The 15,304-nt window shown below is 39.1% G+C and overlaps 1 protein-coding gene across 4 annotated transcripts in view; it reads left to right on the top strand.

Moving 5' to 3' along the window:
• LOC129795835 (SH3 and multiple ankyrin repeat domains protein 2) overlaps positions 1–15,304 on the top strand; it is a 61,107-nt gene that overhangs the window by 21,726 nt on the left and 24,077 nt on the right. For all 4 annotated transcript variants that reach the window (XR_008751155.1, XR_008751154.1, XM_055837334.1 and 1 more), the window contains exons 3-4: positions 6,137–6,262; positions 6,331–6,662. Coding sequence is in view for 2 of the 4 variants with exons in the window: in XM_055837334.1 (XP_055693309.1) it covers positions 6,137–6,262; positions 6,331–6,662 (458 nt within the window). In the remaining 2 variants the exon portion in view is untranslated. The remainder of the gene's footprint in view (positions 1–6,136; positions 6,263–6,330; positions 6,663–15,304) is intronic.

Here is a 15,304-nt window from a genome sequence, read left to right as displayed (position 1 = left end):
TCGAATACTCGAATTCTTTAGAAGATTATTATCTCTTTATTCTGCTGTATTGAATAAAAACTTCTAAATATTCTCAATAGCATGATTTTGCACCTGATGAAGGTAACAAATGAACTAGAAACGTTACAATAAGTTAGTTTTAATAGAAAACAAATCATTCTATAGTAAAATGGAATAAAAAATCTAGGGAAATTAAAGTGAAACGAATTTCTTAAAAATATTCAGATTTCTATACTATTTATAAGATATTTTAGCCTGGATTAGGTATTTTTTCCCTGCCAATAAGATAGATTTGCGTTCACATTAGTTTTATCTCTTTGTTTAATATTCTCTTGATCTTCTCAGAAAAAAATTGCATTAATATTCGGTTAATTACCAGCCCTTTCAGCTAATAAAAAAATTGTCATGGCATGAGGAGAATATAGAAGCTGCTAGAGTATGAAAGGGAAAAAATCGTAATTCTTCGAGGCGTGCTTTTCCAACTTGGCGATGGTGTCTAAAACCATTTAATTTGTACAAATTGTTGGTGTAAGAAAAATTTAATGGTGACTTGAGAAACAACCAATTCCCTACCCTTTTTTTCTTCAAGCAATTGTCTGCACGCCAAATTAATTAAGACAGATGAATGGGGAATATAAAAAGAGCCGTCTCTAAATTATTGGATCGACGGATAAGGAAACCATCGCGTACAATACCGAGGGGATACTACACTGAATAATGAAAAAAAGCTCCCATATAGCAGATGCTTTTGCAATCAATTCTCATAATTAATGACGCGATAATTTTCCACGTTTTTCCTTCTGTCAACGTGTGCAAGAATAAAAAAGAGAATTTCAAATGCAAAGAAGGAAAAAACAACAACAGACTCTTTGCAAAGGGAGTCTGTGAGACGAAGCAAGGCCATCATCCGTGAGATTATTATTATTTATGTTCTCTATATTAAAATTGCTGCGTCGCGCTTTTTTTCGTCACACCGTCAGTTTCTTCTCAATGGCATATCATTTGTGACACGATGCCAGGCTATTTTGCTTGTGAGAAGGTAGTAAGAAAAGCAAAAAAAAAAAGAAACAACACACCAGAACACCTGTTGTTCTTCCGGGTTCTCCCACAAGCATTGCGGTGCGATGGGAATTCTTAAAAGAAGTGCACGGAGACTTTAAAGGAGACCAAATGACTTTCACATGAATTTCTTCCTTGATGCAAGCATAAAGAAGATGTTTCACTTTCATCGTAAAAATTCCGCCATATCTCATTTTAAGGGGGTGGGGGTTGGAGGGGCTTTCCTTCATCCCAGTACATCATCAAAAGTTTGATGGACTATATTTACCTTTGGCAAATACAAGATGATTTGGTAAAACGCAATAAAGAATGGATTAGGAAGAGATTACACTCCTTCACATTCCAAAATTCTCTATATGAAAATGTTTTGTCTTTTATTGGAAAAGTTCTTTTTATGTTTTCAAATAAACTTCAAAGTTTTCCGGAGCTGAAATTTAAGTCAACGCCAAAACCGTTAAAGGAGACACTAAAGAAGAAGTTTAGCAAAGATAATGATACAAAGTTTGGTCTTTAGTTTGAAATTCAGGAAATTCTGTAGAAGAATGGATTGTTTTTGAGCAAGAGAAATTTCTTCTAAATCACCTAACATATATTTTTCGTCCTGAACCTCCTGACATTTTAAATTTGTACCTAAAACTAAAATTACAGGGTTGATTTTCACAGGAATAAACCCCGAGATTTATTATCCTTTTCTTCCTTTTCGAAGGAACAACCGCAGAGAGTTTCTTATAATGCTCTAACCAACATCTTACCCACAGAGCAATTTATTTTGCCTCTCCTTCCAAAAACGCAACGAAATTCTTTCACATGTCGGAACCCACCCTCTAATTGATGACTTCCTCTCAATTAAATCGACAAAAATGAATTTATTTCGGTACAAAATCCCCCTCAGAAAAAAATCTCTCACGCAATAATCAGAAAGTTTTAAGACATTTTCAGTGTCTCGCAATCAATTGCATAAGTCGCGGGTTCTCTTTTTTTTTGGCAACAAAAGTCTTGACCATCGACATGGGCTTTTCTCGTGGTATCGTCATACAAAAACAACTAAACTATACGAGGTTATTTTGAGGTGGTTGTGTACAGTTAAATTTGTACTCTCGCGCGCATTTCTTGAGGCACACGCAAGACGAGCGAGAGAGGTGTGATTTTTTACCTTTTGGCAATCGATCTCTTGGAATGCCAACAAACCCAAAACAAGACATGGCTGTATGACATAATTTTTTGATGTAGAGTCAGGGTACAGAAACTCATTGACACGGACTAGATTGTAAAATACCTGACAATGAGATACCAATTGTCATAGCCAGGTACTACGATTCAGACTTATGGGGTGGGTCCGTCCGTACGACCCCATGGCCCACGAGCAACTGAGCCAACCGTACTAGGGTGGTTGGGAGAGAGAGTCACCTTGAGACTCCCGCCAACCCCACACTCATAAGCCAATCTGTCCTATACCATGACAGTTAGTACCAGCGGTACTACAAGATGTAAGCTAAATTGTCAATTTTGTAGTAGAATAGGAATTTGAAAATGTTCTGGAAAAGCGATTTGACTTGTTCCCAAAGGCTGTAGTTGAATTTATTTGTTTTTTAGAAGAAAATTGAATTTTTCCTAAATAATCAGTGACCTGTAGAAGCGTGAAATTTAACCTAAATGTCATTTGAAACGCGCAAAATTAACAATATTTATCCTTAAGGAGCGTTAATGTTTTGATTCAATTTTTTTTGTAATTCAAGAGATGTTAAAAATGATTTAAGAAAATGACAATCAAAGTTTATAAAGATTATGCAATATCAATGACAGTTCGATTCGAATTAGAAGATCTTGACAATTTTTATTTCTACGATTGCAATATTTGACGTTTCTGTCCTAACGTTTGACATTTATTGTAGTGTTTAACTTCTTTCTAACGTTTTGGTTTTTTTCTGTCGTTTTATATTTTTTCTGACGTTTAACAATTATTTTATATCCTTTGACGTTTGTTTTCAAACTTTTGACTTATTTCTGACATTTAACGAATATTTTTAACGACTCCCGTTTAGTATTTTTTTTACGTTTGACGTTTTTATTCATAATGTTCTTCATAATTCATTCATAACGTTTGACATTTCTTTTCTAGCTCATCTAGTGTCTGACTTTTTTCTAACGTTTGACGTTTCTCTTTAACTTGTTCAAGTGTTTGACATTTATTTTCTATCGTTGAACGATTTATTTAACTCTTGGAAAATCAATTTTTAAATTTTTATGTCATTTTTAGCTTTGAAAGAATTATTTTTAACTGTGAACTTTTTATTTTTTGGGTGCTTAGATAAAAAAAAAGTTTCCCCTGACTACACTATATTTATTGTTGTCTCTTATGCGGATATGTCTGGTAATTTTAGAAACTTTAGCAAAGTTAGTGAGAATTCTGAACTTTCTTGCTCCCTTTAAGCTATTTTTTCTCTAAGAAAATTCAATTCGAAATCTTTTCCTAATTAAAATTCTATTTCCTTTAAATTAAGCTCATTAAATTACAAGACTTTGTACAATATAAAAACTCACCGAGTTTCTCTGCCAATAAAATGTTCGTCACCCCTGATGGAGAGTCTTGGAGACTTTTCAAGAGTTCTTCACTTTTTTTTCTCCTTCAACGGATTACTCTTCTATGTGCAAAAGATACCGCACGAGGGGATGGATATATAACAGCAAAAATTACACGTACAAAAAAAACTGCCCACGAGAAAGAGAATGTGATGACGAAGGCATCATCATGAGACAGTGAGGTATTTTTCACAGCCCACGTGTCACTTTTCAAGACGATGCATATCGGAGGTTTTTTTTATATTTAATGCAGAGAATCTCCTGGAATAGCGTGGCGCGCGTGTTTAAGTTAACGTAACCCAATGCTGTGTAGCATATTGAATTGCCCCATTGGAGTCAGCATTTTGCCACCCTTCATGCAATTTCCGTGGTGGAGTGATTAAAATACTGATGACTCTCGGCATTCCAGCCCTCGTATGTTATAGAAATGAAGGGGGGTGGATTTTCCCGGCCATCCGGTGGGATTTGTGGGTGTAGCGTGAATCCCTACACATGGAGGGTGACACACCCCATGTGGAAAATTCATATTTATGCGACACAATTCTTCCATTTTGGTTTATTCCTCTTCGTATAAGCGCTACCTTGTATCCTAGCATTGACGACTTTGACATTGATTTTCACCTCACATAAGCAAAATGCAATTAATTCATTTAATTGCTGCAATTATTAATGGAAAAATCTTGAAAAATTTTCCATCAATGCAATTCTTTGTACTGGGATTGTCAAAGGAAAATTACTCCGAGAGAAATCAATCATTAATTCATTCAATTTCTTTAATTATATTGCTCTTCTATGAGGTCTTATAAAATACAACATGGATGTATTTGAAAAGAAAAGCTTTCAATGAAAATTTAACAACAAAGAGTCGCTAATTTCAGGTCTATTTGTATCTAAATGGTCACACACTTTTTTTTACATCTGCGAATGTTTTCCAACAATTTTGCTAAAGAGGTGCCATTTTAAATTTCTTGTGGGAACGTGCTAAAGTGTCTTATTTTCTTTCACTTTTAAACAAGTAATTGGACAGTGTTAAATTGTGAATTTTATGTAGTTTGTTCGTTACATAAAATTGCAGCGTTTTTTTCTAAGCTCATTGAAATGTTTTTGTGACTATTGAGAGTCAAAGGAGAATTTCTTTAACCCTTGGAAGCCAAGAAAAAAAATAAATCCTTAAAAAATTTCTTAATTTTGTAATTTTTCTTGGGGACGATTGCTGATTTTTTTTGGATAGACAAAGGGTTTATTTGAGGGGAAAATATTCAAGTATTCAGATTTTATGAAAATTAATTGAATTAATTGGAATTAATCAGAAAGGAATTTATTCATTCCCTAAAGAAAAAAAACATTTCTAAATATTTTTTTTTAATTCACAATTTAGATTGATTTTCTTTCAATTCAAAACATTTTATTTTCATAGTTTTCAAATAATTCAGGGAGCTTTATTGCTTTAACTCTTTTCCGTTAGATTTTTCCTAGATATTTGAAATATTCAGATGAATTAAAAAATATTTTTGAATGAAAGGAAAATTGGGATCAAGAATATTTTTTGGTGCATAATGATTATTTTCTCTTAAAAATTCTTTTATTAAAAATCAACAAGAAATCTCGTGAAAGCCCCGAAAGTACTAATTAAGTAAATTAAGCTACAATTTAAATGTTCCTTCGGTAAAAGCTCACAATCAGAGGTCATAAAATGACTACAAGACATTTTAATGGAATTTAATTTATTTTTTTAACTCCTTTTTAGCTATTTACCACCTTTGGCATTTTCTTTACTTTGCGAATTTGCACAGAAGTCTTTATTGACTTTCGGGTGCAAATAAATAAATTGCAACTTCGTCTTAATGCTGTTGACGCTGTTCAACACATTTCATTTTATGTTAACAAGACGGTTAAAAAACGAAGTAAAAGAGATTAAAAATAAATCAAATAGTTACTTTAAAGTATTTCTTATTTAATTTTATTTTCTTCATTTTAATTAAATTGAAAGAGGAAAAAAATGTTAACACAGCGAGGCTTATAAGAAAAGCTTCTTCAATTAATCATCTCATGTTTATTTTAAGTATAAAATTTGTCTTGGTGAACTTTTTGTTTAGCTTACATACATATATGTTTCTGAAGAAGTTCTGCAAGTGCGCATAAATCACTTGAGAGAGACTCAAGGATAAAATCTTAACATATACACTGTCTGCACGCTTCAACTGGCTGTGGCTGGGTGTTGTTGACCCCTCGGTGGTGCAGATCACCTGAATGCGAGGGGGGTCGCCTCAATGGAGGGGTTGCATTGCATGGTTATATATTTTTCTCTTCTTTTTTAACATTCACATTTCCTCCCCCTTTTTATTGCTATGGTTTGTTGTTCAAATTAAAGCAAATTTATTGAGGAGACAACCCCCCACATAGGGAAGCCTCTCCCTCATTTCTCGTTTTCACGACATGGCTCAGAGTAATGGGATTTATTTTTCTTTTTTTTCTCTTCTTCTTCTACAACAACCAGGAGCTGAAGGAGTCATTCAACTATGGCCTATTCTGCCCACCATCGAACGGTAAGGCAGGAAAGTTCCTTGATGAAGAGCGTCGCCTTGGGGATTATCCCTTCAACGGACCAGTTGGATATTTAGAGGTGAGAAATTTTTCTCTCCACCTCCCAAAAAATTAAATTACTTGACCACTGTGTGGGTTCTTTTTCAGCTGAAATACAAGAGGCGCGTGTACAAGATGCTGAACTTGGATGAGAAGCAACTGAAGGCATTGCACACACGGGCTAACCTGAGGCGATTTCTCGAATGTGTTGGCGGTGGGCACGTGGAGAAGATCTCCAAAATGTGCGCAAAGGGTTTAGATCCGAATTTTCATTGCCCCGAAACCGGAGAGACGCCCCTCACAATGGCCACGGGTGCAAAGAAGCCCAATAAATTGCTAATTGCTCTAGTCAATGGGGGCGCCATCCTTGATTACAGGACACGCGATGGAGCCACTGCACTCCACAAAGCTGTCGAGAGGGATTCCCTGGAGGCGGTCTCGTAAGTTTTCTTATTTTTATTTTCGTGAATTTTTCCATACTTCCATCAAAGGAATGTTTTTAGCTTTAAAAAATCCCCCCAAGGAGATTCTCGGAAATTCTCCCAAAAAAAATTCCCCGTGAAATTGAGATGAGTGTGAGTCGAAGCGGCTGAGGTGATCATAAGTAGCCAAACTTATCTTCCATGTTTCATTTTAAATTTAACCACAAATAAAATCTTTTAATGATTTTTTGTAGCATTAAATTATATATTTGCTATATGTCTATAAAAATATTACAGGGAGGCTATGAGAAGGTTAAATGGCCACATCGGCCAATTTCGTCCTTATTGCATAATTTTAACCATAACCTTAAATATCCTTCAAAAATTAAACCTTTTTCTTTCTTTGGGAATTAGTTTATCTAAAATTGTCATTGATTTCGATTAAAGAAAAATAACACAGTGATGATTTTAATGTCCAAACTGGCCAATTTCGTCTTTCATGCATAATTTTAATCATAACCTCAATTTATTATTCAAATATTAAACTGATTTTTGATTTTTCGTTAAGTTAAATTCCTTGAAATTCTTTGGACGTTAAATTCTTTACGATGTTCTGATGATTTTAAGGATCGATTTGGCCACATTTGCCAAATTCGTCTTCCTTGTATAATCCTAATCTTAACCTCAATTAACATTTAAAAATTTAACGTTTTTTTGTGATTTCTCCTCATCTCTTTTTTTAATTGAAATTCTTGAAAATCTTTGAACCTTTGAAACTTTTTAAGAAATGTAAAATATAAATTTTTAGTAAAGAAAACTCACCCAATTAGCCGTTAAAATCCCATAGGTGTTAAAGAAAAAAAATCTCATCTGCAACACGTGCTCTAACGCAATGAATTGATTAGGATTAAAGTTCGTATGCTTTCGACATGACCATGATGGCTCTCTCATAATTTTAGCAATAGTAATTTTAAAACCATATAAGTCCCTAAATTGGTAGGTATACTCTAAGAAAAAAAAATAAACGAATAAAGAAAAAAAGATCTGTCAATACATTTCAAATTGATAGAATATTTTAATTGCAATTCGGTGGTAACGAATGGTCATTGCGTAACATTTCGCGGTCGAATCGAAAGTATGTGTTTGCTGTATATACCTACTGAAACTCCGGGAGGCGTCAATCAACTTTCGTCGCGGTGGCCCACATCTCTCTGTTCTCTTTTTTTTCTCTCTACCTGCCTATACCTCAAAGACAATGGCAAATTGATGGATTGTGGAATTTTTGCTCATTCTGTGAGGGCATCAAAATGACTCAAAAATTGAGAGAAGGAAAAAGGGGGAAAATCCTTGTGCTGAAAAGGAATTTTTCTATCCTTTTAGAGATTCTTTTTGAGAGTTAATTTATTTAGAAATTGCGTTATTTTAGTCAATGAAAAATAGTATACTCACAAATAGTTAGAGTGACTGTGATAGTCAACCCTTTTTCAGCATCTCAGCACCTCTCAGCTCTGTGGCTTACGAGAGAATGCCCATGCATGATAAGCACCGCTAGGGCAATGCTTATCTCCTATCACAGCCCTCTTCAACACACACATACATACATACACAGACCATGGCTCGGGGTAATTTTTTCGGCCTTTTGGTCTCAATGCCTACAATTCGGCCAGCCCTGACATTGTTGCCGTCCCTTGGCAACGTCATGAGTCGAGGGTGGCATGTGAGGCAATTCATCTGTCGGCATGAGGGTCCTCACTCATACCCAACTACACTAGGGTCCACACTAGTGTTCCATCCTCCGACGTCTACTAGGGTCCTCACTAGTAGATCACATTAGGGTCCACACTAATGCTTCTCCCTCTACATCTACTAGGGTCCTCACTAGTAGATAACATTAGGGTCCACACTAATGTTTAGCCAACATCATTCTGCTAGGGTCCTCACTAGCAACTTGCCCGATAGGCCAACTTCTATCAGGGAAAAACTCAACACGCATGCAAATCCATCATCGAAACAACATGACATCTTACTGACCTGCTCATCCTGGGATTCTCACTATGGTCGTTATTGAGTATCTGTCAATTGTTCCCTTTGGGGTACTTGATTCCAGTTTCGAACGTTGACATCACAAGAGGCTCACATATGTGCGTACATATCTCCCTTCAGAGCACAACACAGGAATTTAGTTCATCTACTTAATTCTCATATAATTTCCATGAAGTAATATAAATTCAAATGATAAGAGAAAGAAAAAAAACACATGTGAATGATGAACTCCTCATCCTATTCCTGATTGACTCGTTCATCTGGTGGCCTCCAGCATCATCGGTCCAGCGGTCTCTTGCATCCCTTTTCCCCAGAAGAAAAAGAAGACAGACTATGACATAGAGAACACTACGAGATACTGAAATGGTGATGCCTTACTTCGTGTTTGCAATTGGTGTTGACCTATGTGTCAATATCCATTGGGGAATTCTCTTCCCCTGACGCATCCTCATAAGCCCATTCCTCCTCAATTTCAGCCCTGTTTCCCCACGGTTTGATTTTGTCGGCAGTGTAGAGGCCGTGGAAAGGCTTTTGGCTGAGCTGAGTTACCTCCGTGTCTGTGATCTCATATCGATCCCGATCCAGAACTCGATTGATTCGATATGGGCCACGATATCGGGGAAGTAATTTTCTTGATCCACCAGTGGGAGGTGGCTCCCACCGCACCAGTACCAAGTCTCCTTCCACATATTGTCGTGGAGCTACACGGGTTTTGTTGTATGTTACCATCTGTTTCTTCTGCAACTCATTCATCCTTTGGCACACCTTTTCCCGCAACTCACCCACATCCATTTCTCCTTTATCGTCCCGGTCAAGCTCATCACCCAACGTTGAATACAATTGATTTCCAGTGATGTCTCTAGGATGATACCCAAACAACATCATTTGGGGAGACTGTCCGGTGATGCGATGTGTGGTGCTGTTCAAACTCCACTGGACAATGGGAAGATGCTTCACCCAGTTGGCACTGCCTTCTTGGCTCATCGTCTTCAGGGCCTCAGTAATGAATCGAAAATATCTCTCCACTTGCCCGTTGGCTTTTGGAGTCTTCACTGCCACCATGGAGTGGCAGATGCCATGTTCCTCACAAAATGACTTAAACATTGATGAAGTGAAAGCGGTTCCTCTGTCTGACACGATTACTGAAGGCATCCCCAAGAATTCACTCACGTCTTTCAGTGCCTTGACTACTCCCTGAGTGTTTGGAGATTTTACCGCTCGGAGAATCACAAACTTTGTGAAGGAATCTACGATTGCTAAGACATGTTGAGCTCCGAATTGTCCCTTGGGGTAAGGCCCACTATGGTCGATGTGGACCACATTGAAGGGTATCGGTTTTCGATCCACAGTGTGTAGGACTTGGTGGTGTTCATCACGTCCTGCTTTGGCTTTGTTGCATGCCATACAGCTGTCGATGTACTTCCTAACCCATGGTGTCATTCCTTGGAACCAATAAACTCTGGACAACTTCTCAATGGTTTTGGTTAAGGAGAGATGCCCTTGACGATCATGTGCCTCAAACACCACATGGTGACGTACTCCTTTGGGGACAACAAACTTCAAACCATCTGCAGTTTTCCGGAATACTCTTCCCCTTCTCAGAGCATAATTCCTCTCGATATCCTTCTTCTGTGGATCAGCCACTACAGATCCCTCCAGTACTCTTCGGATGTCCACTATCTTATCATCTTTGGTTTGCAAGGCTACCACCCAATCTTCAGGCTCCGTGATGGCTAGGATCATGGATTGCTCGTCTTGACTCACCGGATTCCGACTCAAATAGTCCACATGTTCCATTTGCTTGCCGGCGCGGTATCTCAACTCAAAGTCGTACTCCTGCATTTCCATGAACCAACGAGAGATTCTCGCCACCATTTTCCGTTTTGAGTATGCCTGCTCGAGTGCTCGGCAATCTGTGTGGATGATAAACGATTTGCCAATAAGATAAAATCTAAATCGCCGCAATGTTTCCACCACTGCCAGGGTTTCCAACTCATAGCTGCTCCAAGTAGCTTCGGCAGTGGTGGTACATCTACTAAAATACGAGACAGGCCGTGATAATCCGTGTTCCACCTGCATGATTATTCCTCCGAGCCCATAACTGCTTGCATCACAGTACACCTCGTGTTCTTTCTGCGGATCATACAATGCCAATACGGGTTTATTCACTAGTGCATATTTTAGAAGTTGATATGCTCTCTCGTGTTCATCTTTCCAATCAAATGCCGCATCCTTCTTCAAGAGTGCATACAGGGGACCTGCTATCTCAGAATATTTGGGTATGAAGCGCCTGAAATAGCCAGTCAAACCCAAATATTGGCGAACCATCCGTTGATTCGTCGGTCGTTCAGATTCCGAGATTGCTGCCGTCTTTGTGCTTCCTGGTCGCACTCCTTCTGCATCAACTTCATGTCCGAGATAGTGAACACTTGAATACAAGAAATGGCACTTTTTGATATTCAACGTAAGACCTGCTCCTCTTAGTACAGTCAGCACTTTCTTCAGAGAATCCAATCCTTCATCAACAGTGGCAGTGGCAACCAAGATGTCATCAACATAGTAGGAGATATTTTCTTTCAGGATGGGTTGTAGCACTCTGGTCATCATTCGGGTGAACGCTGCAGGAGAATTTGCCAACCCATACGGAACTCGTTTGTACTGATAGTGTCCCTGGGGTGTTACAAACTCAGTGTATCTCCTACTGTCAGGCTCCACTTCCATCTGGTGATACCCAGCCATGAGATCAAGGCTTGAGAAGCATTGTTTTCCCGCCAACTTATTCAGCTCCTCTTCTATGTTAGGGAGTGGGAAATGTTCCTTGCGTATGATTTTATTCATCTCCCTAAAATCCACACACATCCGATGCTCGCCGTTGCTCTTTTTAATCAACACAATGGGGCTCGCATATTCGGAGTCGGTTTCCTCAATTATTCCTTGCCTAAGCAAATCTTCGATCATGTGTGTCAATTCACTCTGGAGAGCATATGGGACTCTGTATGGATTGTGCCTCACAATTTTGTCTTCCTTGAGTACAATCTTCATGGGATACAGCGAGGTATGCCCCAATTCATTGAGACTTTGAGAGAAGCAGTCTCTATACTCATTCAGTAGATTTAGCACCTGTTCCTTCTCCGTTGGCTTCAATGAGGAATTTATGTCCACCAACTCAGGAGTCAGTCGGGTGCCCTGTACACTTCGTTGGGGTGACTGGACTTCATTCTCCTTCTGTTGTGTCGATTCATCTCGAATGTGGCAAATTCTGACTTCTTCACTCCCTTGGGTGACCACCATCGATGATCCCTCGATAAAATCAAAGCCCAGTACCATAGAGCTCTCTATTGCTGCATCAGATATCACATGGATTGGCATCTTCCTTACACTCTCATTAATCTTTATTTCCACCATTAATGTTCCCAATGTCTTCTTGGTTCCTCCTCCGAAACCCAACAAAGTCTTCTTCTCACCTTCACCCTTCCAGCCAATTTTTCCCGCTTCCGATTGCCGAATCAAGGTGTAGGAACTCCCTGTATCGACAAATGCTTTCATTTGCCGATCATTCACCTGGACAGTTACCATCCTGACCAATTTATTTTTTGGTGGGGTGGCTGGTCTCACCACCCCCACTTGAAAATCCTTTTCTGTCCCCTTTTTTCCTGCTGGTGCTTCCTCCTTCTTCGCCTTTTTGCGCTTCGGACAATCACGAATATAATGACCTTTCTCATTACATCCAAAACATCGGCCGTTCCTATCGGATTTTCCGGTGGCTTTACTCCCATTTCCTGCCTCTTTGCCATTATCGGAATCGTATTTGTATGGCCTTCGATTCCGATTGTAGACCTTCCTCCGATGGGGAGGCAGTGGCGAGCGACGCTTTGATCTTTCATGATGATCGAGCTCCTTCTCCTTCTCCTTCTCCTGCTCAGGGGCTTTCGAGGATTCTCCCTTCTTCTCCTCGACTTTCTGATTGCGTCCCCTCTCCAGCATTCTCATGAGCAGCAAGAAGTCATTGAGTGGCTGATTCAATTGGGTCATCAGTTGCATCTTCATCACCTCTTCATCCAGACCGTGGATCAGGTACTGTTTGGTCCCGTTTTCATCCAAACGGGCCCTCTTGCAGGCTTTGACCACTTCATTGAAATAGTCATCAATTGACTGGGTTGCCAACCTCTTCTTATTGCCCAGTTGGGTAAGGATGCCCGCCACATCAACTTCATCTGGGTAATATTTCATCAACATAGTGCGGAAGACACCCCAATCATTAATTTCCTCCAAGTTCATTTCATACCATTCCCGAGCTGGCCCTTCCAGGCACATCACTGCATAAGTGAGCTTTTGATGAGGATCCCAACGGTACAATTGGCTCTTCACCTCCACTTTGTGCAACCATTCCCTGGCAGTACTTCCAGTTGCCTCGCTGGGGTTAAATGTCGGCAGTATGCTCCGAATCTCTTTCAAGTTGAAGCTCATGTAGACCCTCGAAGTGGAAGCTTCACCTCCACCCCCTCTAGATGTGCCCTGGGCAGGAGTCTCACCGTCATCACTTTCTTCAACCACACGTCTCTTGGGAGGCATTTTGGCACTCATAGTAATCCACACGACCTTGAGTGCAGAGAAAAAAAACACAATATTCCCTTTAACGTAAAGCGAGATGTGAAGAAAAAAAACCCAATCTCCTAAAAGATGCTGAATGTGATGAATTCCTGTATTTTTTTTTCGTGTGATCTCTTTTTTCCTCAGCATTCATCAACCTTCCTTAATTCCTGATTTTCACCTACCTAGGTTGTCGTCTGAGTTTCACTTTAACCACTGTCACTCACTACTCGCAATTTTCTTCCACTATTTCCGTGAAAATGCTTTTCTTTTTCTTCACTGATGCAGATCTCACTTGTTAAGCCACTCAAAAAGCTCGCAAAATGATTTTTTTCCAAATCTCATTAACGGGACATTTTTTTTTTCTCATCAATTTTTTTCTCTCTGATCTACGTTGCACTCACACAATTGTGTGGTGAATTCTCTCTCTTTTTTTTCTCGTTTAATTCTCCCGTGGGCACTATATGAGAGATCCCACTTCTGAATTTTAGTCAATGAAAAATAGTATACTCACAAATAGTTAGAGTGACTGTGATAGTCAACCCTTTTTCAGCATCTCAGCACCTCTCAGCTCTGTGGCTTACGAGAGAATGCCCATGCATGATAAGCACCGCTAGGGCAATGCTTATCTCCTATCACAGCCCTCTTCAACACACACATACATACATACACAGACCATGGCTCGGGGTAATTTTTTCGGCCTTTTGGTCTCAATGCCTACATTAATAGAGTTTGCAATGGATGAGGTATGAGAAGATGATGCATTTGAGAAGAAGAAAATCTCATCTTGTGCACAGGGTGGTCAGGATTGTGTGCAGAGAAGGGGATTTTTTGCATTGTAGTCCACCCTGTTGAAGATGGATTTTTGCAGCACAATCAGAGGTGAATCCGCACGAGGTAAAAGAACTCCACGCGCGCAATTTAAAATTGTGTGCTCACAGAAAAGTCAGGTGCGGACTGTACGCCATGACAATCATTGTCAATTGATCACCATTTGGCAAGACATTGATCTGTGAGTGGAAATTTATCAAGGAGAAATCAATATTGGAAGTTGTGAAGACGTTGAGGGATAGGAGTTGATGATGGCGCGGGTTGAATTAATAAAAATTGAAATAGAGAAGAAGTACCTTTACAAGAAGAAAAAATTTACCTGGATTTATGACACAATCTCTGTGCCATCATGAGCCATCATGGGACAATGCGAGTGAATTGATAAATCCGCACCTGATGGGGCTTTTGCCTGTTGGCAGAAAGCTGGGCTGTGAGGTTGTTGGTACATTACACACTCATATGAGTTTAAGAAGAAGTTGGAAGGAGCGCGCAGCAGAGAGAAAAAAGACAAATACAACTTGAGATTTCTTGAGTTTGCTCGCATACAAGAAAACTGGTTTCTTAAGCCATATTTGAGGCTCTCCTCTGGGAGGTATAAGAAGAAGAAAAAAAGGCATACAAGTGAGCAAGAATGAGTGGTAAACCCGCATCAAGTATTCAAGTACCTCGCGAATGGTATTATATACGCAAACTGTTTTTCGCGTGATTTGCGGTGCGCATTGCCATAACTCCTAGCCTGGCATCCACACACTCTGCGGTATCTGGTTCTGTGCCATCGTCTCCTCGCACTAGCCAAGTGTCTCTCCTCCGAAGAGGTAGAGGACCCCATCTGTGGCTCACACAGATATTCCGTAAAGAAATGCAAGAAGGTGGACTCAGTGAGGCAAAGCCTTATCACGCATGGAATTTATCATATTCAAATTTGGCGCGCATTTCTGGAGTATCTTCTGGATCTAGAAGTTCTGGCAGAGCGTGGGCAGATTTTTATAATTTTTTTTAGTAGTCTGAAGTACTTCGTAAGTAGAGTAAGGTAGCTAATTGTGGGGTTGTGGGGTTCTTATCTCAGGAATATTAAGGACGTTGTTAAGAATATTTGTAATTAACTCTCGAATGTATCGATTTTGTTACAAATAATTTGAATATTTATCCCTTTTTAGCAAAAATATTATGAATATTTTGTTGTTAAAGTATTAAAT

The sequence above is a fragment of the Lutzomyia longipalpis genome, chromosome 4 (genome assembly GCF_024334085.1).
Source record: "Lutzomyia longipalpis isolate SR_M1_2022 chromosome 4, ASM2433408v1".
NCBI classification, from domain to species: Eukaryota; Metazoa; Arthropoda; class Insecta; order Diptera; family Psychodidae; genus Lutzomyia; species Lutzomyia longipalpis.
This window is presented reverse-complemented; position numbering and strand designations above follow the sequence as displayed.